The 25,959-nt window shown below is 41.5% G+C and overlaps 1 protein-coding gene across 2 annotated transcripts in view; it reads left to right on the forward strand.

Annotated features, from left to right (window-relative positions):
- Window positions 1-17,076, forward strand: part of MAML2 (mastermind like transcriptional coactivator 2) — a 65,897-nt gene extending 48,821 nt beyond the window's left edge. For both annotated transcript variants that reach the window (XM_053456516.1, XM_053456517.1), the window contains 3 exons: window positions 13,305-13,505; window positions 14,869-14,980; window positions 15,905-17,076. In XM_053456516.1, coding sequence (XP_053312491.1) covers window positions 13,305-13,505; window positions 14,869-14,980; window positions 15,905-16,815 — 1,224 coding nt within the window. In that variant the 3' untranslated portion in view covers window positions 16,816-17,076. The remainder of the gene's footprint in view (window positions 1-13,304; window positions 13,506-14,868; window positions 14,981-15,904) is intronic.
- The last annotated feature ends 8,883 nt before the right edge of the window (window positions 17,077-25,959 follow it).

A 25,959-nucleotide genomic window follows, 5' to 3' on the forward strand; every position in this document is an offset into this window, starting at 1 on the left:
ACTTTTCATACCGACTCTTGTCCTTCTGACAACAAGAACAAGATAAACTGGAAACTTTACGCGCAACCTACAAACCCAGTGTTTGCCTATACGAGAAGATAAAAGAAAGTCTGTACTTTTTTATGTGCATGCATTAGTTCTGCAAGGAAACGAAAGGCTGAAGGGATGAGAATGATACCATGTTGTTAAAAAACGGTATTGGGAAGTTAGAATTTACTTTCATGGGAATGAAAGCCATTGCCAAAAGAGAATGCCATAGTTTTCCCTGGAGGCCACTTCTCAGCTGGAAAGGAAAGGGGGGAGGATGAGTTTGAGAAGCCCATGGTGGGGCGAGAGTCTGTGTCGGTATGTGTCGGCAGCAGGAGGAAGTGCACAGAGATCTGAATTTATATTCATGTGGTATTCATTTCTACAAAAGATTGGTTATTTAAGGTTAAACATTAAAAGCTCTCTTTTACAGTAAAATAAGGAAAAGTATCAATGGAGAACATTTACTTTAGCCTTAACTTTAATGCAAGGGGGCTCATGGGAAAGGCATTCTGTACCATTCTACATGCAACCCCCCGAACAGCGTCTCTGATATAAACCCCGCATTGAAATAGCTAACAAGTAAAATACTCCTTGCTGTTTTATGTCTGAGAACATTAACCGCGTTTTCACCCTTCAATGGAGTGCAGCCCAGGAACACTAATGAAGACTGCAAGAAGAACCGTGGAAAAAAAATGTGGAATTTAGAATTGACTTAAACCATTCATCAAGAGAGCATTAAATACCGATAAGTGTTTTTTTCATCATTGTAACACATCAAAAGGCCCTTCGCAAAATATGTGTTAAAAGTATTCCAATTTTCATTTTTTTTTTGGTATATTTTGCAGCGGAGGGGTGATCCCATGTCGGGTAGCTTAAAGGGACGCTCCGGCCATCATATGCGCTTTAATGTATATGATGGTTGGGAGGCCCATTTACATTTTCGTGGTGTCCCCTTTTGCAAGTGCATGAGGGGATTCTGCAGAATACCTTATAAACATTTGCCCCTATGTGATCCATAGGAGGGCTGTCAGATGTGATGTCATGTCCTGGTGCTCAGTAATCAGGCTTAGGGCCAAAGATAAAAAGATATATATTTCTGTATACCAGGGGCGTCTAACCTGCGGCCCTCCAGCTGCTGCAGGACTACATCTCCCAGCTAAGGGGCTGGCTGAGGAAGATGGGAGATGTAGTCCTGCAGCAGCCGGAGGGCCGCAGGTTGGACACCCCTGCTGTATACCATACTGTTTGAACCTCTCTGTGCAAGTGATGGGTGAATTGTTTAATTTTATATGATGCATAGAATTTGTTTAGTAGGATCACAATATGGATTATTGAAAAGAGCCCAAAATGAGTGATGGACGTCAGATTTCAGGGTACTTACTGATGCTCTTCAAGCCCAAAGTCTTTGGAGAAAGGGTTGCAAGTATAATTGTTCCAACCGAACTTAAAAGCAAAATGTTTCACACCACAAGAATAGTTACAGTCACTTTACATACTTGTTTGTTAGTACATACTTTTTTACCACTGTCACAAAATACTAAATTCTAAAAATCTATTACAGTTGTTAGTTACACAACTAAGCACCGAGAGCTCTTTTTAGCATTCTTTTCACGTCCACTCCTGGGAAACAGAAATAAAAACTATTACACTAATTAGGTTTTTCACAACCCATTATGCATATCCAAAGCAAGAGAACGGATAAGTGTATTCGGTGAAAAGATAGGGTTGGGATAACAAATGCAGCCGTGACTTAAGAGCAGAAACAGAGTGAATAACCAGAATGAAACCGTCCATTGTACAGCGCTATGGAATAGGATGATGCTATCTAAAACAATAAATAATAATAATTATATTGTTAAAAAGAAAAATATCTATCACTCAATGACAATATGTCTCCTAAAATCATAGCAAAAAAACATGTTTTAATTTAGTAGGTAGGATAGTCTTATCGGCCACACTTTGCAACCCTATATTTAAGTAGAATAGCCTAAAATTCAAAATTAACAAAAAAAAAAAAATCAGTGCTTGCATTTGTGTCACATGACAGGTAGGTATTCCCTGTTATTTGCGGCAAACAGCTGTAGATGTGCGGCCGCACTCCACGTAGCTACCGGCCCCATGATCCATCACCGAATTTGCCACCGGAACAGCAGTATGGCGCTGTGTGGCACTGTCAGCCAGCGGCCTGCTGGGCATTTGCCCATTGTCCCGGGTGGCCAGTCAGGACCTGAGTACAGTATTTATTGAATGTGAGATCATTTACAGTATGCTTCAGTCTAATCCCTCTGGGGACATTTAGTTTGTGGCTTCTCATTATCATAATGCATATTTCTTGCTGCGCTCAGTGAAGCAAGCTTCTCCTTAGATGACCTTATGTTCTGCTACCAAGTATTAACATGTCCTACATTACACTTACTAGTAACCCCCTTAGCCCCGGGCCAATGAGTGTATGCGTCTCTTTTAGAATGATAGCGATACTGTGTAATGTTCACTACAATCATTTTTATCTTCCTTCAGAAACTTTTCTTTGGTTTATCTCTAAATTTTATTGTAGCCATCAAATGTTAACCTGGTCCAAGACTGAGATGTGTGTTGCAACGTTACCTGTCCTCGTTCCATAGAGATAGATATCAGCTTGTGCCCCATTTAGGTGTTGGCGAGCCTTGGTCTAATGGTCAAATTGCTCACTACAGAGTGTCCTCATCTAAAAGTTAGTATTTCAGAATAAAACTTTGACGTTTTATGTCTGGATGAAAAGTCCCACCTCTCAAGAATACAACAAGAATACTTCTAGTTTGATCGCACCCGGCCACATTCCATTTGTTGTGTAAATGGTTGCGTAAACAGTAACTTCCTTCATTTTAAAAAGAACACATCTAAAGATAGAAAAAAAATATCTGAAGATGAAAAGAAAACTCACAGGACAGCCCATTAGCCAGATAAAACTTTAATCTGCGTCATAAACATTTGTATTGAAAAGTAGCCTAAAAAGATTTAGCTAAATCTTCAGAGTATCTTTACTTATAATATATATAGTTTCGGAAGGACGGTTCAAAGGGCCCGGTGGAATTTGTGGAGGATGGAGAAATTCCTCTTGGGGAACTGAGAATAAATCACTCATAAAATGGCTTTCTTTCAAAATATGTACCTTTTCTTAATCTAAAGAGAGTTTTACCTTGATACCCTTTGAAAGATATTTACATAAATATGTCAACCCATCTCGTGAAACAAAAATCATCTCCAGTTGATATTAGGCTTATCCTTTAACCCATAACTGAGGTGATTTTAATTCCTCGATTATTGACATAAATGTATTGTAACGTGAAAATCTTCAATAAATTACATATATATATATATATATATATATATATTCTCCAGAGGAAGAATCTAGTTCAAAAAAAAGAATTCATTCACCTGGAATGTAGAACCAGATGAAGTCAATGCTAGATGGTCATGAGGATCTAACGATGAAACACTATAAGCCATTAATACTTATACATTCTATACTTATTCTGACTTGATGGACGTTTAACATTAAGAGCAAAGGTACCTCTGGTTTTAGTAGGCCCCAAGCACAGAGATTTACTTGACCTATTTCAGGCATTGGGTTTACTCACGTGTAAATCAAGTGGGCAATTGCGTTAAGAGAACATTAACAATGTAACATTCGGAGCACCGCTTATAGCTGATACCATAAAATGAGCTATCAATTGTTACTTAGTGTCCAGAAGAGTTTGAGATATTTATGTTGTTGATGGTGGAAAACACAATGGCTTATATGAAAACTCTCTGTAAGAGATGACCTAGAGATCCATCAAAAATCATTGCATAAGAGCCTGTCACGATCATTGTATACAGCAACGCATCATTGTGATAATCCAATGGACTTCAATAAAGCCCTAAAACGCTCCGGCTTAAATATCTCATTGATTGCATTTAAAAAGGGTCATGAATCATGGAATTCTTAGCTGGTAATAAAGGTGTCACGTGATGATTGCCCCAAAACCATGTGTACTTGATTACCTGGATATTACCCAGAATCCTTGAGGTTCTAGTGGAAACACTGAGAGTTCCAAAGGCAGGATGGTTGGGACCTGGGTATTAGCAGGAGATAAAACAAATCAGGGGCAGGCGCGTTTGTCTTCTTGGTTGCAATGCAAGCACTAAAACAACCGAGCAACTAGGGAGAGGTGAAATACCGGCCATATGGCACACGGGGCAAATCCCTTAGATCGCTTCATACACACCCGAGCTGCCTCTCCAGAACGTGCAACCACCCCCTGGATATGCACGACCGAAACGTAATGTGTGGCCTGTTGATGGAGTTTATGTCATTGGGTGGTCATCAGCCGTAAAGTGCCCGGGCAGCCTCATTATCCCCAGTCTGGTCATGGTTCCAATATGACCATCCAGCAATAACCCTAGAGGTATAGCAGCCAGCTTCTAAATCTGTGCTGATTTGGGTCAGAGTCCTTAGTGAACATGAAGAAAATTGTACAAATCTCCTTTTTCTACCCGACTCTACTTGCCCCTTGGTCCAAAAGGTGCCAGCCCTCCCTGGACTATAATTTTAAGATTGCTAGAGTTCTGGATAATGAAAGAACCGTGCACATTTAATCCTTTTTATGGCAAAGACTTTGGTTTTTGAATGTCTTTGGCACTTTGTATATCCCCAACTAATGAAGTGCAGTTTCCAAAAATAAACAAAAATTACGGTGAAAGCAAATTATTTCCATTCTGATCGTTTCGTAAAAAAAAAAACCAAGGTTTGTAGCAATTCAAAAATGCTGTTCTAGTTGAGCACGCTCAGTGAGAGAAATGATTACTCCCCAGAGTAACTTGTTCCACTTTGACATACAAATAAATAAGGTTTGATTTGCTTGATTAAATTGTAGATTTCTAAGTCCCAAGGGGGGGTTTAGCTGTTGTTCACCCGTTTTTGCTATTTTTCTGGCAAACATTTGTTTCTGATTTTTTTGTGTGTAACAAATATCAGCGAAACAGCTTGAGATTTTTAGCCAAAGGAAGCTGTATGGAGCACTTTTTTCCTTCCTGTAGCAACGGTGCCAGGACAGTTGCAGAAATAAACGTTTTTTTTTTGTTGTTTTTTTTTCAAAAGGGACGGTTTTGGCTAATAACAAAAAAGGTTAATGGCGGAATAGGCCATAGGAATTTGTTTTAAATCAGTTTTTAGAGCCCAAGAATAATACAAAAATATTCCTCAGTGCTGTACAACCTAATCAACATGTTGACATACATGGAAACATATAAAACTAAAACTAGATTTTACAGTATAAAGGGTTATGGGTTAATTTTAGCTCATGTAGCCTTTATATAGAGAGCTAAATGTACATCAAATATAGGTGGTGATACATTTTACAATATTCCTATATATTGTTTTATTTGAGAGATAGTGGAAGAGAAACTGAATTTAAAGTAAACAGTTTGGTTTTGCCAAGCGGTCCTTCTTCTCCTCCCTCGTCTCCGTATTGTCTCACAACCCAAAACCTCTTCTGTGTCTTAAATTCACAACCATGCCCAGTTATGAGCACCCCTTCTACTAACCTTAGAGTTTGTGTCTGTGCTACATGCCTAAAGATAAGAATGACATCATTAGAGTGGAAAATCTCTGGGGAATCGCTCTCCGGTGCTCGGCCTTCTCTCCATTCTGTCTTCTCATGTATTCCTGACCCACCTTAGCCAGTTCTCTCCAGTCACCAAAGAGGAGATTTTTGCTCTTGTTCCTTTCTCTCACTCAATCCCCTGTCCCCTTGACTATATCCCTTCAAATTTCACGCAGTCCCAACCCTTTCCAACATCTTCAGTCGTTCCTTTTCCACTGGATCCTTCACATACTCCTTCAAACGTGCCACCATAACTCCCATCATGAAAAAGTTTCCTCTGGACCCTACCGGTTTGTCAAACTACAGTCCCATCGCTCTTCTTTCTCTTTCATCCAAGCTTCTTGAACAGAAACTGGCTTCAGTATGCAAAGGTTAATGTACTTACCGGGGTCACCCAATGATGCTACATGACTCCACTCGACCCTGCTGTCAAAAAGGTGCCCTCTCTCTCCTGCTACCTTCTTATTACTGTGATCCAAATACAATTGTGGGGAACAAGTGTAGAAAGGACACAACCAGGGTGTAAATACTGCCAAATATCCCAATAGGCGGTATTGGAATCAATGTATAGTCCTGTGGGAGTTTCATGCGGTTGTTATTTCCTCTTGATGTGAAAAAAAGTTACTGTGGAGGGTCAGCTGGAGGAGGTGGTACAGAATTTCTTCATTCATGATCATCTTGTGAAGATGTTGTCCCAAACAAATAATACGCCAAGCCACCAGAGATCTACTGATTGTGCAGATGGAGGGCCTATTGTATATGGTCCAATTTACAAAGATTGTGTTGGGGGTATAGCTAGAGGCAGGGAGGGGCAGGTCAGGGGCAGATTTTTATTGATTTTATAGCTCCCAGGTCCATTCAGGGAAAGTCAGAGGAACCCCGCAGCTGGCCCATGATCCTCACTGCCTGCAAAAGCAGTGGGACAGTTACACGGGACAACAGGACTGTTATGCAAAAACCATGTCACTTGGAAGGTATGCATTACACAGCTATGATACTGCGAGTATACCTAATAATACGCAGTGCTCATTAGACACAAGGCAACACATAAGCCCTATGCAGAAATGCTCATTTTGAGTCTTAGACATAGGCAGAAAGTACCGTCGTGTGCATAACGGCAATAAGATGATGGTCTCTTTTTCCCCAACAGATTCCATTTAACATAATTAGCATGACTAGTGCGGCTTATTAATTCATTTTGTGGGCGCTGAAATCTCCTGGCACCTTAGACAGAGTAAATAATGATGACAGATTTTCTGCACGACACACATTTTCCCTGAAGTAAAACAGATCCAGATTGTTAGCTCTTTAATCATTAAACTTTTTACTCTAATGGGAAAAAAAAAAACGAAAAACACAGGGAGACAAAAAACATAAAATCCAACGATTCTTCTTTAACTGTACCAGCAATGGATTTATGACACTGTTCCTTTAAATATTAAAGTAGCCCAACACTACCTAATTAAAGAGACGGTCTACTGTCCTATGCAGCCTCACCAACTTTTTAAGTAGTTTAATATGCATCCTTCAACCTGCTAAATAAGTAAAGTCACTTATCTCTAGGAGAAGCTGCAGCTTTGGAGCTGGAGCGCAACGCCTACTCTGTGGCCCTAGTTTTTTGCTTTAAGCAGCCAATCAGTGGTAATAAGGCACCCCTATTTAAATCAGTTTGAGAGATTTCAATGCCTTGGCACATGGGGTCTCGTTAGACTCCCTTGGAACTCTCATTGTGCCAGTGCAGGAACACCTCCGGGCATTTCCAGGGGGCATCACTTGAAAATGTAAAGGGATCGCTCGGCTATAATATACACTAAAGGGCTATGATGGCTGGCATGTCCCTTTAACCCCTTCATGACAAAGCCCGTACATGTACGGGCTCACAATTCATTGTTTGTAATGGGTTTAAGGGGTGGTTAAAGCTAGAAGAGCTAGTTGGGCGCCATGCTGCTATCATGTAGCACCTAATTTTATGATACTCAACAAAACAAAAGCAGATGGGTACAACATCTTAAGGGTTACCCCGTTAACTACCCCTTTTTCCAGAGGTCACAATTCCAGGAGTCAAATGGCTGTGTGGACATTCTTTATGAACGCCTGGGATTGTTCATGGGAATCTTTTTGAAACATCTTATTTTTGTGCGATGTTTGTGTTTCATTCAAGAGTAATTTGAAATGTTGTATGAAACTCATTAATGTAAGAAATGTAAGTCTGTGTACTTTTGAGACGCATTGCTGTCTTCCTTTTATATGAAGTTTTCATCAGTGTCACCGTTGGCTTCTAAACTGACGAGGAAATCATTCTCCCTTGAGGCATGTGAAATATTCTTCAAACTGTCATCAAGAAGAAAGGGGGAAAAAAATACTGCAATCTTTACACAAGGATTTCATCGCTAAAGAGAGAGATTTTTTTGGAAACAAAATCACTTGGCGAAAAACGAACTGACCATTAGAAGATAGTGATTGTTTACAGTGCAATAGTCTAATCTCCTTTTTGGCTTTCAGGCAAATTCTACAGAAGTTTCTTTGCTTGGCTTCCCTTTATATATATATATATATCTGATATCATGAAGCAGCCGTGGCACTTTAAGGCGTGCTATGTTTTTAGGCTAGCGTTTTACCGGTGTGTTCACCAAAAAGCCTCACTAAAGAAGAATCCATATTAAAGTACTTTGAAGTACTCCTCAGAACACCCTGGAGCTCTCTGTGGTAGGCATTTCACGTCAGGAGCTGAACACTGTAAGAACTTGGCTTGATGGTCACGGGGGCCTCTGGCAACGTCCTCGCTTTCAGGTGGCCGGTGGGTGACGGTGGGGACACTGACCAGCAGAGCTGGTGGCCTCCTGCACTGAACCCTACTGCAAGGGTCTTCCGAGGTTGCAGGTATGCTCCACGCTGACCCGTTACTGCCACCCGATTTTACAGTAGGCAGTGTCAAGGTCTACTCTGCAGTCACGTGGTTGATGCAGATGTATGATGTCACCATCCCTAGGATGACCTCTTGTAGCTTTGGATGGCTTCATTTTTAGGGGCCTTCAGTCTCAACTTGCCCCTTATCGGTGTAATTTTTGGTGCCGTTTCAGTGACATTTGCTTATTCACGTTCTGACCCAGCTTGTCTTGATCCAGTTTTTTGTTACTTGATTCAGCTTGACAAATTCTGGTTTGACACAGCTTATCTTGTGACCTAGCTTTTGCCAACCTATTTGGTTCCCGTGATGTGCCAATTCAGCTGGTCCAAGTACCAAATAGCTCCCTGCACTTGGTTAGCCCAATTTCTGAACCAGGGTTCCTATCTTCCTTATTCGTTACAAACCTATTTCTTTCATGGAAAATAGCTAAGAGCAGTGGCGGAACTACCGTGGTCGCAGGGGTCGCGACTGTGACCGGCCCTGGAGTTCTGCCAGTCAGGGGGGCCCAAGAGGTGCCGAGCGGTTGCTGAAAACGACCGCTCGGCAACTCTTGGGCCCCCCTCACTGACAGAAATCCAGGATGCCTCTGCTCCCCGCCGCTGCCGCCGCCGCTACTGCCGCCGTCGCCGCCGCCTGCCTCAGCGCTGCCCAGAGTGCAGTGTTGGGAGCGTGAGGCATTTGTCTCGGGTGCTGGCGCTTCACACTGAGCGCCGGCATATGACGTCATATGCCGGCGCTCAGCAGTGAAGCGCCGGCACCCGAGACAAATGCCTCACGCTCCCAACACAGGAGTTGACGGTAAGTGACCTACAAAGGGGGGTAGGGAGGGAGTGGGTAGATCGTGAGAAGGGGGGTAGGGAGGGAGAGGGTAGATTGTGAGAAGGGGGGTTAGGGAGGGAGAGGGGAGATTGTGAGAAGGGGGTAGGGAGGGAGAGGGGAGACTGAGAAGGGGGGGTAGGGAGGGAGAGGGGAGACTGTGAGAAGGGGGGGTAGGGAGGGAGAGGGGAGACTGTGAAAGGGGGGGTAGGGAGGGAGAAGGGAGACTGTGAGAAGGGGGTAGGGAGGGAGAGGGTAGATCGTGAGAAGGGGGGTTAGGGAGGGAGAGGGGAGATCGTGAGAAGGGGGGTTAGGGAGGGACAGGGGAGATCGAGAGAAGGGGGGTAGGGAGGGAGAGGGTAGATAGTGAGAAAGGGATAGATGGGTTGGGGGTGGGGGGGCCCTTAACAGATTCTCGCACCAGGGCCCTGAGGTTTCTAGTTACGCCCCTGGCTAAGAGGCGAACAAAGGGGCAAATTTGCAAAGGGCGACATAATTTAAATTTAAAGATATCTCTTAACTATCTTATGCATTAAAGGGCATTTGATTGCCGGAGTATCCCTTTAAATGAGCATTTGTTTTCTGAATAAATTAAATCCCTACATCTGCCATGACCTTCAGTTTTATGTTTCTTGGCAGCCGTAGGAAAAAAGCTTACTTATAATAATTTCCAAACATCTCTGCCATAACCACAGCTTGACAGCATTACACATAAAACTCATCTAATCCCATGAATGTATGTGCCATGCTCTGCCCTGCCAAGGCCAGCGCTGCCTCGATGTACGGCTAAACCCCGTCGTTTCTAAAGCTCACTATTGGAATGCCAGACTCCCCAGCTGCAGTGTTATCCTCGCTGGGCCTGACAACCCAACTGCTAGTAACTCATTTTTATGAGATAATTCATTTGTTTATCGGAATACAGTATGCTATACGCGCAAACGCTGGTAACAAGACGTAGAAACCATTGTAAAAAACCAAAAGAGCATTTAATGGGACTGTGTTTGTGGAAAATGTTTTGCTATCAATGCGCAAAGAATGCCGAACAAATACAGCCAGTCACGTAATCAGACTGTAGATACCACAGTGAAAACAAATAGTAGCCGATGCATATCGTGGAGGAAGGAGCCATCTGCTGGATATGCTTACGTTTATGAATTTGTTGGCTTTATCAAAAAAAATAATAACAACTAAGGAGTGTTTTCACTAATTTAGAGGTTTGTGGGAACGGAACAGGCAGCTGAACTTTCCAAATCAGTGGAGGATTCCTGTTGATGTTGCTGCGAAGGGAAAATTGAGTCTTCTTATATATGAAACTGAAACTTTCTACAGATAACAAGTTATCGTCGGTATATGTATCACTTCTAGAGTATCCATCTAGAAAGGTACCCTCCCTATTCGACAGGCGATATACTAAAGACATGATTGTCCAGCAACCTTACAGACAATATTTTTATAGTCAAAACCACAACCTATTCAGGAATTCACCGCCTAATCGGGAACTGTCAGCGAGGAGAGCTGGTAAGGAGAGCTGTCCTATGTCCTATGGACAGATTTTGTGCCCTTGATGGTTCCTTTAATGGTGCTACTTGCAATTCCACAAACCTCCACCAGAGGCTCTGCAGTAACAAGGACTTTAGGCAGCATTCATATGATCTTTATTCCTTATTATTATTATTATTATTTATGAATTTATATAGCACCATCATACTTTACAAAGCTGTACAGGACTGGATGGCATTGAGTGTGTTGCCTGCTAAACGTGTTTTGGGCTGTTTTATTACTGGGTCCCTTGGCTGGACTTATATTTCGCAGAATTCCGTAGTTTTTCCGTAGTAAAACATAGTGAACTCGCCGGTCAGGTCATTAGAAGGTTGGGTTTAATCCTAATCCAACCTGCTCTTTACACCTCTTAATGGCATAAACTCCAGATGTTTCTGCATTAATAAAAGTATCAGAAAGATTTACTTGTTTTATATCTAAAGCTTCTAATGCTGTCACATCATGCAACATGACATAGTTTGCTAGATGTTAATCATGTGACAGACCTGTCTTAAAACAAGGGCCGTACAAAAATAATTATTTCCTGCATTATGTCTGCAGGAACCGTTTAAAACAATTGATTTACTGTATTACATTTCAAAAAGAGTTCTATATATAACATTATTGTGTATGGGTGAGCAACCTTGGTACTTGTGGATCATACAATGGTATACATGTTCCTTTAGTTACATTTTTTCTGCCCCTCTTTGTGTATAGGCCACAGAGGAATGGTAGAATAAAATAGGAGATTTCAGCGGGGCATCAAATAAAAGTTCATACTCCTCGATGTGGAAAATGTTTGTTTAAACTACAACTTTAAAATAAATATGCATTTTCCACATTAAGGAGTTTGATCTCCTATTTTCTGCTTCTTTGCACTTTATTTGGTTTCAGTGAGACTCCGTGGAGATTTCCGTGGAGTGGTGGAAGCCTGAGTGTTACGGCCCTTATTATAACAGAAGACGAGGGCATTAGCTTATGGCCTAATAACCTGCTACCTTCAACCGTGCAGATCCGGTCGTGTCAGAGGGTAGCTGTGGAAGCCTCCTAATATCGATTTTTATAAATGTCTTTAATTTGTGTCCCTTCTACATGTATCATCAGGTGAAAGTACATAACGGCTTTAATACAGCTGATGGACATCTCTTCTCCACATAGCTTCTGCTAGAGATCTTATACATCTCCTATGACCATGTAGAAACCATGCTTGGGATCTCCCCAATCTTTTTAAGACTATAAAGAAGTCCTCGTGAATGGCTGTTCGGCCATTAATATTCCTTCATTCTAGCTGTTCCTATAGTGAGATTTGATTGTTTGTTTTTTTTAAATTGGTCCAGACTCTTTTTCTCCTAGACCCTTATATATGCGCCACTAAATCCTTCCTAAGGTTTTCAAACATTGTTAGTATACTGTATCTATACAATGGATATGTCAATTTATGAAATGGGCAATTTCCACTAAATTCCAGCGGTGGAAGATATTCATAATCTCACAGTGGAAAAATCATAGCCTCGTCTTTTCCTCTGAAGTCACTTAGAGTCGTAAGGCTACATGAAGCACCCTCAGTCATGAATCAGTCAACACTCCCCTGAAGTTCCCTTAATGATCCCTTAAGGTCAGCATTCATGTTAGATGTTTGCTATGAATCAGTGACATTCTAATTAGAGTTGAGACATTCGCGACGTGTCGAAGAGTGATTTAGAGACCTGACTTTTCTTGCTGGAAAAGTTAAAGACAATAAAGTTTTGGGGAAATCACACAGAAAACTTTTACATTTCAGATTGGGGATCTTTCCAAATTCAAACTGCTGTAGAGGACAACATTAATTGACAAATGGGTCTACACTGGCTGAGTGTGATCAGAGTTGTAATTAATAGTTTATATAGATATTCATTATATTTATCTCTGACTTGTTAGATCTCTATCTATATGTATATCTATACAGTATATATATATCTTCCAATTAAGTACACAATTTGCATAAGCGCAAGTGCAACACCATAGTAAAAGCTAAATACTTAAAACTGAAAACTTTTTTATTCCAGATACCAAAGGTTTAGATTAGGAGAAGCACCTTGTTTTATGTTTTTCACAAGAAATACACCCCCTAAGTGTTGCTGATTTAGAGCTTTCCATCAAATGGTACAATATATTACACGTTTATATAAAACATTAAACCAGAAACACTTTTAGTAATAAATTCTCAGTTTCGAGGGTTGTCTCCTGGTGGTCTAGCAGAGTAAGGTGTCATGTACTTCTGCTGCCATCCAAAACAAACACCATTACCTGGGACCCCCTGTATCTGTAGCTACAACCGTGTTTATGTGATGACTTTCTGTTTGTTACAAACATAAAGCGTTGAAGTTCCAACTCTTCCTCTATTCCAGGATCAGCACTCGGCAGCAACTCAGGGAACTGGAAGCAGCTCAAGTGTCGGCTCCAGCACCAGCCCAAGCGCTGCAAGTAACTATAACTCCCGACAGCCTCTGCTGAACCAGCAGCTCCTGGAGAAGACAAACAGCTTACAGAGGCAAATGATAGAGCAGAAGCAACAGCTCATTGCACAACAACAGATGCTGTCAGGAACGGTAATGTCCCCATCTGATTTCAATTTTCATAAGTTACATTATGCATTATATCAAGATTGTAAGCTCGCGAGCCGGGCTCTCTCCACCTAACGTATCGCTTTGTCTTAGTCTGTCAATTCTCGTCTTGTCATACCCCTTGAATATATGTATTGTATTAAGCGCTGCGTAAATTGTTGGCGCTATATAAATAATAATAATATGATAGGAGCTTGATTGTTCTATGTAACTATTCCTCGTTACCTGTTGCTTCTGTATGTCATCTTGTTATGTTATATGCTAATTATTATTTCCTGTCTACCCATTGTACAGCGCTGCAGAATCTGATGGCGCTATATAAAACAATAAATAAAAATAAAAATAATAATATTTCAAAAGACTTAGATAATAAAAAAAAAGCTGTAACTCCTTAACCCCTTGAGACCAGTAAAGCCCAGGTTATTTGGGATATGGCGCGGCTCTATTTTCAGAGAGGATAAGAAAACCTGTACGTCTAATTATGTTCTCATACAGTGCTTCAAATTATTAAAGTTACAGTAAATTACAATTATGTTTCATTTTATTTTAATATTTCAAAATGAAACCTGTTCCACAGCCTAGACCTGTTTTGGGCAATACTCATATGAATCTACAGGAGAGTCAGGTTGATGCATGTTGAAAAGAACAAGCAACACGGGGGAAAGGGTTGAGGGGTTATAGCTGCATCCTATGCCCCCCTCCCCCCTAGGTTAATTGGTGGTCCAGATTTATAATTTTGTATTTATTGAAATAGAGGCATGTGGGTTTCATGTGAGGACATGCAAGTTGTCATTCAACTTGCACTCCTTAGCCGGAAAATCACAAAATTTTACGTCAAATGCATTAGCATGTGCTCTCAAACACGTCATATGTGACTGAATATGGAACTTGTTTTGCAGTGTTAGCACGTGAGGACAGGTGGGCCTCTAAAACTTCCCTTGGTAAAAAAGTAGGTTATTTGCTGCCAACACTACGTCTTTAGGTTCATGGCTGTTAAATTGGTATTGGCGTAAGTGGCGTCATTAGTGGGGGTGCTGTTGGTGCGGAACGCATTGGTTTACACCATCAGCGGGGGTGACACTTGAAGCTGACGTCCTCCCCCCAAACACACAGAGTATGCTTTCCTCCTCGAGTCTGAGGTTCAAGCTCTTGCAGGCGTGAGATTTAGACAGTGGTGGGACCAATCAGAGCCGTCATAGGGGTGACACCATGAGTGACACCCACCCTATTAATGCCGCTGGTTGGCATGACAGATAGATGATGTTCACAAGACTGCCTTTTCTACAAAAAATATTTTAAATCACCCAACAAATATCTGTAATCTGCTGGCCTTTTTATGTTTTTGAAGGAGAAAAGTAACACTCAGGACCAACTAAACAGACATATGACCAGACCGCCTCCAGATTACAAGGATCAAAGAAGAAACACCATTGGCATGCAACAAGGACATCAGTATGGCGGTGAGTATTCTTATGAAGGACCCTTGGGTGCAATGCATGATCTCCATCATGTCTGAAAACCCTAAAGGAACTTAAAAGCGCTGTTCCACAATAATCACACTCTGTAGTAGATAACGCAAATAAACCTTTGAAGGTTTAACAACTCCAACATTAAGACGCTTTTTCATTTTCTATGCCGACAACCCAACAGCACCAGTTATTGTGTCATATGACAAGTGTTGCGAGCAAAAAATATGAATGATTAACAAATTATTTCTGAAAGGTTTAGGACTTTCAACAGTACTTGGAACAATAGTTTCGATGTTTAATTATATTATTATTCGTTCATTTAGAATGTGGAGTGTCCAGTTTAGTTTAATATTTCTGCCTTCGGGCTTATGTTTCCTAATGGGATGCTGCCTACACATTAAAATAATTAATCCCTGTCTAATGCACTGGCAACTAAGAGGCTCATGTTTTGCCGGTCCACTGTCCTTACTCATATACAGGCGATTAGTTTACCAAAGTTTTAAGTTGCAAAGGCCGGTTTTACATAAGCTTCTCAATGACATTTTTATTGGCCAACCACTGGTAACTTTAATTTATTGCTGTCTCAGACACCTCTGAAAAGTTGCTAAATACGTCCTTGTCTTAGTTGCCAAAACAGAAGACAGGAATCCTTGTCTAAACATGTTAGTAAATAAAAACTGAACATGCTGAATTTAGTTTGTTATTCATCCAAGTCTCATGAGAGATCCGCTTTGATTTGAAAAAAAATGGCAGATACGGCAGCCAATAATATACATCATGTAGTACGTCAAATAAATTAGACACCAAGATAAAATATATATTTAAAAAAAATGAAAATTAGTGTTCAGACTTAACAGCATATATAAAGGTTTATAAAATAAACCTTTTAATTTATATATTTGTTTAATTTTCCAGGTGGCTCGCCGAGTGTACGTGTCAGCTCTACTCCACCCATAGATAATTCTGTTCCAACACATATTACATCACAGAATTCAACAAACCATGGAGCTAGGATGTCTTCTCTACAGGGACCTCAGAACATATATGGAAATGTTTCATGTCCTCAGCAATCTATGTACCATGTGAATTCGGGTGTCAACCAAATTCAGCAACAGACAAGTTCTGATGCTGTAGGATCCAGTCAGAATGGCCATGCATTACCACGTCCATCATCAGCCACCCAAGGAAATAGGTTACCACATTTTGGCACAGGAGCTAAAGTCAACCCTCCGCAATTTCGAAATGGTTCAGCTCATGCTACAGGTATGATGGGGCACAGGCCACCTAATGCAATGGTCAATGCATCAACACCACAGAACTGGGTTCAACCGGAAGGCAAAATCCAAGATTCACTTTGCTTTTCCAATAACAATCCATTTCCCAATCAGTCTCTTCAGAACGTTATGGGCAATCAGGTTTTCCCTCAACGTTCCCTACAACTGACCAACCAGCCAGCTTCAGGGGCACAAATGAGACCTTTACATCAAATGAGCCAAGCAAATAATGGACAACCAATGGACACAAGAGGTTTAAACCTTGGCCAGACTCAGATGAGACCTCAAAACTTGTCAAGCCTCGGCCAAGCAGGAGGCAGCCCAGTAATGACAACCAACACTTTTACAACAACTCAGCATTCCAGAGCTTTCCAAGGTACCGACAATGGGAATGACCTTGGGTCTTTTGATTTCCTTTCGCAAAACGGCAACTTAGGGTCATCGCTCAACAGTGACTCTGATTTTATTGATGCATTACTGAAAACAGGCCACCTCAATGATGATTGGATGAAAGACATTAATTTGGATGAAATCTTTAAGAACCATTCTTAAACTCTTCAAATAGAGAGAAGAGAAGAAAGAATAAGGCTTACGGAAGAGCCAGTCACCCAACTATTTGTTGGCCTTCATGTTTTACCAAACATGTCTTATTCTTAGCTATTAGAGAAAAATATTTCCTTTGTAGATCTAGAGGTAGTTGTATAATGTAGTGAGATACAATACTATTGCCGCTCAATAATCTGCCAGTAATTAAAAATTCTATGCACTGTTTAGTCAGGCTACCTGTTCATTGTACGGTACATATTTTACATTTTTTTTCTTGTGTTTAATAACTCTTAAACCTGCCTTGCCTTATGTTGAGACACCAGAAGTGCCCATTTAATTATAGTTTTGGCTGCAGTGCATTCTAGGACTTATTATTGATATAAATCATACAAGCAGCTGTAGCACTAGTCAGATATAAAGCCTTTTTAACAAAGAGTTCCAAGCCATATTAATTAACCAATTACCTAGACCTAGGCTCATTACCTGGGCAGATCTCCTTACAGATGTCGGCATTGTGAAAAAGCTACTTATGCACTATTTGTGTCTCCTGCAGAAGCAGAATTGACTACAAAAACATAGAATTAGAGGGAACATGAGAATCAGTCAGCCCATATACTCTGCCCATTCTGTTTTTAATAGAACACTGTACGAATACTATATCGCACCCAGATATAGTTCCCCAAACCTATTATTTTATCTGCACTGGGCCTCTCAAGCCCTATTAGCCTGGCAAAAAAATACAGTTTATGACAAGAGCAGTTTTTTGGATGTAATTACGAACCGATGAGCAACGTGACAAGTATAATGCTCAAGATGCTGTGGATTGACACCTCTGGTATATGGCCACATGCACTCTGCCTGTTAGGCTGCTAAAGGTTCTTGCAAGTTTTCGACAGAAACAACCAGATCACACCAAATTGACTCCTAACATGCGCTGCCACCTTGTGATTTGATGATGTAGCCTTTGCAAGCTGAAATTGAACCCCTATAAGCCTTTATGATGAACCTCGTAGCAAACCTCCAGTTTTGTGGCATCCAGGAATCTATATTTAAAAAAAAAAACATCTGAGTTCTTGAAGGTTTATGTATATGAATATGCCAACCCACTTAAATCATTCACTGCTGGGCACACAAATTGTGGCGTTGCTGTTGAGATGAATAGTAAAATGAGCTTCAGGCATTAGTTAATGCTCACACGTAGCATCACATACTAGTGAATTTACATTGCTGGCTTCATACAGCACTTCATTTTTTGGGTTCACACTTAGCCTTTTATACTAATAATTGATCTACTGCAACCTGGGGGGTCAAGGGTGATTTTCTAATACAAAGGTTAACACTCTTATAGGCTAGTGGGTTGTGAAGGCTTAGGTTTCCACTTGCCCACTGATGCCCTGTGCCATGGTCAGATCGGATGCGTTGTGAGGAGCACGGGTGAATCTCCAAGTAGACTGCGGGGCAAAACAGTATTGTCCTTCAACTTCAACCCTGACCACAAGGTTGACCACTGACACATTACTTCACACACTAGAATTCCTTGCATGAAACAGATTTTCCTGTCATCTCAGGGAATCGTGGCTGTCAATAAGCAATTCTGTCAGCTGCCCCAAAATCCATGCACGTACAGTTCTGAGTGGCTTGGCCATTCCATATTGTTGAAGGCCATAAGCTGAAGGCCATTTTGGTGGTTGCTCCACCAGGGAAAATATCTGCAGATGTAAATATCCCAGCTTCCTTGTTCATATGAATAATATTAAAGTTTGGATATAAGCATAATAGGTGTTGAATCTACGGTTGTTTATCTTGAGAGCTCAAAAGCAATAGTAGTCCAGGCCATTGTACCTGCATGTCTACCTTGAAGTTGACAATAATGGTGTGGGTCAGGACCAAAAGTGGACCGATCAAGATTCTGCAGAGGTTAATACCACTTTCCCGATCCAGAGATGAAGAGGCTTCCCTGGAATCAGTGGTTTTACCCTCTGGGCAAATCCTGAGACTAGACTTGTGCACATAGAACAACGACTTAGACAATTTTTTTGGTTTCCTTTCTTTGTCCGTTCACTTTCAGACAAAACTAATTTAGTTTCCTGCCCACAATTCGGAGGGCTTTTCTCACCCTCACTTACTCTCTATCCCTCTGTAGCACTCTCTACCTCACACTCTCTCTTTCGATGTCTCCCTACGTGCTCTGTATCTCCACAGCTCCTTCTTGTTCTATACTTACCCTGGGCCTCCTGGAGCACTTCTGCATCAGGGAAGAGCCTTAGGCATGCACCACAGGGACCACCTCCATGTTGCCCACCATTTTTAGGCCTCGTATTATACATTTGTATTATTTGAGCCTGTGACTAGCTTAGCGCACCGACATTTTTTCTTTTCCCTGTTTGCCCACCATTTTTGTTTATTTCGTTGGGGCCCCCCTCCTCCCATTTTTGGACTTTCATACAAGTTAACATTCATGCCTTTTGGTTAAAATTAAATTCATATGAATCTGAAAGCACAAATCTACCCGAGACTTCCCAGTTATGCTGTTGTTGCATCTGGCTCTAAATTTAAAATTGCTCTCAGAAAATTAGGATTTTAATAAATGATATCTTCAGAAGTATGACTTATTTAACACTATACTCTAGCTTTATTTCTTCCTTCAGAGAACAACAGCCAATTAAAGCTCTTTATTGAAGGTATTAATAACACAACCTTTATTTTGACATTTAACAATTAAAATCTTTTTTTTTTTTATGAAACTACATAGATTCTATGACATTCCCCATTCCATTGCAGGTACGATGGCCAAAAACCATTCTTCTATACAATAAAATTACTTGCCCCCTTAGCATGCTCAAAACTATTAAATATATTTGATCCTTACATTTTTGTGCAGGTAGGTCATACATTTGTAAATTAGCTTAAATTGTATTTAAATGTTTGTATCGCTTTTTCTCATATTGACAAATACTTAAAATTTCTAATTTTGGCAGTTTTTGTATAATACTTTGTTAAGACTATTGAAAGTACTGTTGTTACAATTATACGGTATTTATAAATGCACAACAGAAGTAATATTTTATATGAAAGAAAATACATCAGCCTTGTTATACTAACTGGGATTGTCAGTCTGTAGTAACAGGGCTTCAAAGGTCATTTCTCAATTCAAGATCGCGAGAAGTTCTATTATGCCTCCTTTGTAAATGGATTAGATAAATGGGGCCCATTGTGGGGTCTGTTTTTTTAACATGGCTGGGAAGTGCCAAGTTTCATCTATTTTATACTTTTATGCAGTATTACACCCGTTATAAGAAAAAAAATATTCTTTTTTTTTTTTTTTTTTTTTTTACTTTTTTCTATATGTGTAAATAATGTGTTCACATTTATTTGACTTATTTTATATTAACACATTTTCATTTTTAAGACATATACAATAAACAAGTTTGAACCCTACAGAATTCAACTATTTATTTATAGGTTACAAAAAAAAAATTAAAAAAAATAAAGCAACACGTGAAAGAGGTGGTTTTTATTATTTTGGTATTATTTGTAAGGAAGTAGAACATTTTAGGTAGTTTAAAAAAAAATTGGAACAATGGACATCATTTTTATATACCGGCAGAGCCATCACTTAACTCTGGAGGACATAAAATACATGTCCTGGTATCTTCAAGGTGGGTAGAAAAGATTGGGGGATAAATTACTCCATGACAAGTGGTAGAATAACTTGGGATATAGCATGTTTTTTTAGAAACATATACCCTGAGCACTGTTAAGGCCACAGTCGCAGCATACTAAGTGGAAAAAACAAAGCTCGCTAAAAGTGGCACGCCAAGGATAGATGAAAATCTCCAAATTCTCCAAACTCCCAACAAGTAAAATAATATATGTAATATATACAATACTATGCAAAAGTTTTAGGCAGGAGTACTGGACTGCAGCAACATGCAACCATCATTGGGGAGGGCAGGGGCGTAACTAGAAACCTCAGGGCCCTGGTGTGAGAATCTGTTTCGGGCCCCGCCCAACCCATCTATCCCTTTCTCACTATCTACCCTCTCCCTCCCTACCCCCTCTTCTCACTATCTCCCCTCTCCCTCCCCCCTCCCCCTTCTCACGATCTCCCCTCTCCCTCCCTACCCCCCCCTTCTCACGATCTCCCCTCTCCCTCCCTACCCCCCCTTCTCACGAGCTACCCTCTCCCTCCCTACCCCCCCTTCTCAGGAGCTACCCTCTCCCTCCCTACCCCCCTTCTCACGATCTACCCTCTCCCTCACTATCCCCCCTTCTCACGATCTACCCTCTCCCTCCCTACCCCCCATTCTCACAATCTACCCTCTCCCTCCCTACCCCCCCTTCTCATGATCTACCCTCTCCCTCCCTACCCCCCTTCTCACGATCTACCCTCTCCCTCCCTACCCCCCTTCTCACGATCTACCCCCTCTCTCCCTACCACCTCCCTTCTCACGATCTACCCACTCCCTCCCTACCCCCCTTTCTAGGTCACTTACCGTCAACTCCTGTGTTGGGAACGTGAGGCGTTTGTCTCGGGTGCCGGCGCTTCACTGCTGAGCACCGGCATATGCCGGCGCTCAGCGCGAAGCGCCGGCACCCGAGACAAACACCTCACGCTCCCAACACTGCACTCTGGGCAGCGCTGAGGCAGGCGGCAGCGGGAGCAGAGGAGTCCTGGATTTCTGTCAGTCAGGGGGGCCCAAGAGGCGCCGAGCAGTGGTTTTCAGCAACCGCTCGACACCCCTTGGGCCCCCCTGACTGGCAGAACTCCAGGGCCCGGTCGCAGTCGCGACCCCTGTGACCCCGGTAGTTCCGCCACTGGGGGAGGGGTAGTTTTATGTGTATGTATTACAATATTGTTCTTGTTTTTTAGTTTTTATTTTCAAGATTTGCCAAACCTGGGATACATTGTTATATTCAGGTTCTGTGTTATTTTTGTGCGTTTTTTTTTATTAGATTGCACTTAGTGCACTTAATCTCTGTTTTGAAAACTCTAAATTAATATTTGGCATGACCACCCTTTACCTTCAAAATAGCATCAATTCGTATAGGCACACATCTTCTAAGGAGGTAGGTTGTTCCAATCCTCTTGGAAAACTAACCACAGTTCTTCTGTGATTTTAGGAAGACTCTGTGATATTGAGATCAGGGCTCCGTGGGGGCCGTACCATAACTTCCAGGATTCCTTGTTCTTCTTCATGCATAGTTCTTAATGGGTGTGTTTGGGGCCGTTGTCATCCTGCAGAATAAATTCCATTTTCCTAGGTATACTTGCACAAAGGCCCCCCCCTTTTAGGTGTATTATTAAACAATCAACAACATGTGCCAATGATCATCACATTAACATGTAGGTTGAAACACAATCATTAACTTAAACTGAAACAGTTACGTAGAAACAATGAAACTGGTTGAGGAACAGCCAAACTCATTAACAAGGCTGAATACAGTTTGATGTCAAAGTCATACACCATGGCGAGGGGCCACACGGAGCCCCTGATGCCGATCTCGGTGTTGCTTAATGCCTCGACATCGTAGATCCCTTTCTAAGCTAGTTTAATGCCATGACGTGCCAGGCACATCATTGGTCGTTAACTGACCGTTTTTGCGTGACGTTATTGGTCGTTAAATCCACGGAAGAACTGTGGTTAGTTCCCTAAAATGCTTGGAAAGATGTACCTGCCAAGTTCCTTAAAAACCTGTGGACCCAGAAGAATTGATGCTGTATTTGTTTATATTCCCATTGCTATCCTTGATTTTTGTGTCTGCAATTTAGATAACTGTGTGTTCCATGTGACTATTACACAAGTTTTTCCATACAGGAAACTGTCTAAACGTTATCATCTGCACACGTAACTAATCACCGACATGAAACGGAATATCTATGCGTCTGTTTAAAGGATATTGCATGTTATGCTTCAGAAAAATCAAGTAACAAAGAAAGAACATCCCTCAACACCAGGAAAGGAGGTACGTTGGTTTCTTGGAGGCTTACAATAATTCTGGCTCATTGATTTAGGTATATATCTCAGTTTCTTCTGATGGTGCAGTGCACTAAAGGTGGCCAGTTTACCTATTAGGGTGTGCTGAGAAAAGGACAGGGATTACCTTTGCCAAAAAGCCCTGTAAACCGAGGGAGTGCTTTATTGTGCTCAAGAAATTAATCTGAAGAGATAAGGATTAAAACAGTTTTCTATGTGTTTATTACATTTATTATTATTATTAATTTGCTTTGTAGAAAAGATCTGTTATTTTTTATCAGTGTCCAAATCCACGTAAAGACAAACCTATGACCCGAAGCTGTAGATTGCACCTATGGCATTCAAGTAATTTAAGGCGGACGTGCATCGAAAGATGAAAGGGCTTTTTTTTATTAAACAATAATAAACATATAAAATCTTAATATATTTTCTACAAAAGACAGGTGCAATAATCCTTTTTAGTCACCAGTGGCGGAACTACCGGTGTAGCAGGGATCGCGACTGCGACCAAGCCCTGGAGTTCTGCCAGTCAGGGGGACCCAAGGGGTACCGAGCGGTTGCTGAAAACGGCCCTTAACAGATTCTCGCACCGGGGCACTGAAGTTTCTAGTTACGCCCCTGTTAGTCACACATCATAAAGGTATAGTAGGGAGTATACTACTGACACAATCTTCAATGGCAAAATTAGTATGAATTGTATGAAACATTCTATCAATGACCTTGTTGTCAGTAGAGTATTCTAGGGTGGCAGGTCTGTAAGGATGTATGATCCAGGAAGAGGTATGAAGGCTGTTCCAACTCGGTACAGTCCAACGTCAACAACATTAATGGGTCAGATGGAGAGATCCCTCTTTTAACCGGCTCATTGATCAGCAGCACAACATGGAGCCTGGTGGTCCAATAGGGTGATTGGCTCCCTGTTACGTGGCAGAGGGGCCGCCACTCCTCAGACCTGTAACCCTAGGTCCAGGCTAGGATGCTCCAAGGGTCACCAACTATTACATAAACATATTATTTCATTATAATTTTACTTTGCCATTTTTTACATAAATAATGTAAGGAGGATGTAGACGAGAGGTACGCGTTAGTTATTTTCTTTAGAGCAACATTTCCGCTTAAAAGACAGCAGTAACATCTGAAACATCTAAAGACGGAACATGAAACAGATCATTAATAATAGAACACTCCAGCCAGGACAACATTTTGTAATACAAAATGTAACCAGTACTAATTTTGTTTACGTACAGGTTGAAAAGTTATGCTTTTGAAGTTAATATCCTTTGAAAATTTTCCAGGAGCTGATTTTTGGATAATACCATTTTGGCTTCAGTTTCAAATTTTCCAGAAAGTCAACCTTGACTTATCAATTAATAAATAATAAAGTGATACATAACGTTTGTTCTTTAGAAATAACACTTTTCTGTAAAGATAAAGTACAAACACGATTTGGTGAATGGATGCAACTGTGCAGATTATAGCCATGAACTTATTTTTGATAAGGGCAAGACTGGGGATGACCCAGACCACCATGTTACATACGTGTGACCACCAGCTGGATGCATGTTACGTTTCTGTGCTTTGGCAGCGTGTAGCCACACGAATCCAGCCCACAACTGGAACAGAGTTGGCACTATGTAATTGGCCCTATTGGCCACCAATATCTAGTCTGGGCCTGTTTCTGAGCGGTGGATGCTCCCAAACGGCTAACCAATGGTTGGTCGATATACCTGTGAGCAGGGCCGGCCCTATAATGGGGCAGACTGGGGCAATTGCCGCCCCAAGCGCTTTTTTTTGGTTTTTTTTTTTTGAAGCGGAGGAGAGAGAGAGGGGCACCGAGTGGTTTTCGCTTACCCGCTCGGCGCCCCTCTCTCTCTCTCCTCTGCGGCGAGTCTCCCTGTTCGGTCCCGGTGCCGGCTTGTAATGCAGAGCGCCGGAAGTGACGTCAATTTCCGGCGCTCAGCATTACAAGCCGGCACCGTGGCAGAGCAGGGAGACTCGCCGCAGGACTGTTTAAAGGTAAGTACCGGGGGGGGGCGGGGTAGATAATAGCGTCGGCGGGGGTGGGGGGGCGGCGTTTTAAACTTCGCCCCAGGCGGCGTTGAGTCTTCGGCCGGCCCTGCCTGTGAGTGAGCTTTGAGATACAAGATGGGGGGGGGGGTTGGAATTTACACGAAATAAATGAAATTAAAACCGAAACAGCTGTCTGATATAAGTATAAAAGCTGTCAATGATGCGAAACATTACATTTGTCAGTTCTATATGCTAAATATACCTACAGTATATCCTGGCAAAAAAAAAATGTTTTTGCTTTTTTCTTCCGTTTCCATTTATTTCATCCCTTTGAAGTCTTAATAGACCTTAATCATATATTCTGTAACCAGAAAATAACCCTTATGATGCTATATGTATTCTTCTTCACGGTAGCATCCTTGGGCTATGTATAATTATTTACAGTACATACTTTTAATTCTTTATTTTTTGAAGAGAGTTGTCTCTACTTGTGGAATATGATGGCAACAAATAAATGGAATAAATAATGAAATACTAACCCAGCCACCTAGTGCATTTACCTACCCGGGGCACAATGCATTTTAAAGGGTCCTACTGAGCTTCTACTGAAAAAAACCTGGGACAGCAGGATGTTGCCCAGAAATCAGGACTGCCCTGCAAAATACAGGATGGTAAGGGGGTATGATAATGCATGGTGATATAAAGTAGTTGTAAAGCTTATGTCAGGAACTCCTAGGTTAGGGCACACACTCAGTTATGTACAGTCCTGAGTTTTTGCAAAGTCAGGTCAGGTTCAAATATAAATAAAAATGTGCATGTGTCTTAGAAAATAAATTAACTCCGTGATTACTGGCAAAATAGGAGTGATCCCTCTGCATCAGTGACAGCCACACACTGCTGCTTCAGGGGCAGAGGTGACACATGCAGGCTGTTCAGTGGACAAGGTGGCACAGGCAAGCTGTTAAAGAGGCAGAGGTGGCATAGGTAGGCTGTTAAAGGGAAAGAGGTGTCACAGGTAGGCTGTTAAAGGGGAAGAGGTGTCACAGGCAGGCTGCTAAAGGGGTAGAGGTGTCACAGGCAGGCTGCTTCAGGGGCAGCGATGGCACAGGCAGGCTGTTTTAGAGACATACCACATCAATATCTTGCTTAGTGTATAGTGATG

This window comes from Spea bombifrons, chromosome 2 (genome assembly GCF_027358695.1).
Source record: "Spea bombifrons isolate aSpeBom1 chromosome 2, aSpeBom1.2.pri, whole genome shotgun sequence".
Lineage (NCBI taxonomy): Eukaryota > Metazoa > Chordata > Amphibia > Anura > Pelobatidae > Spea > Spea bombifrons.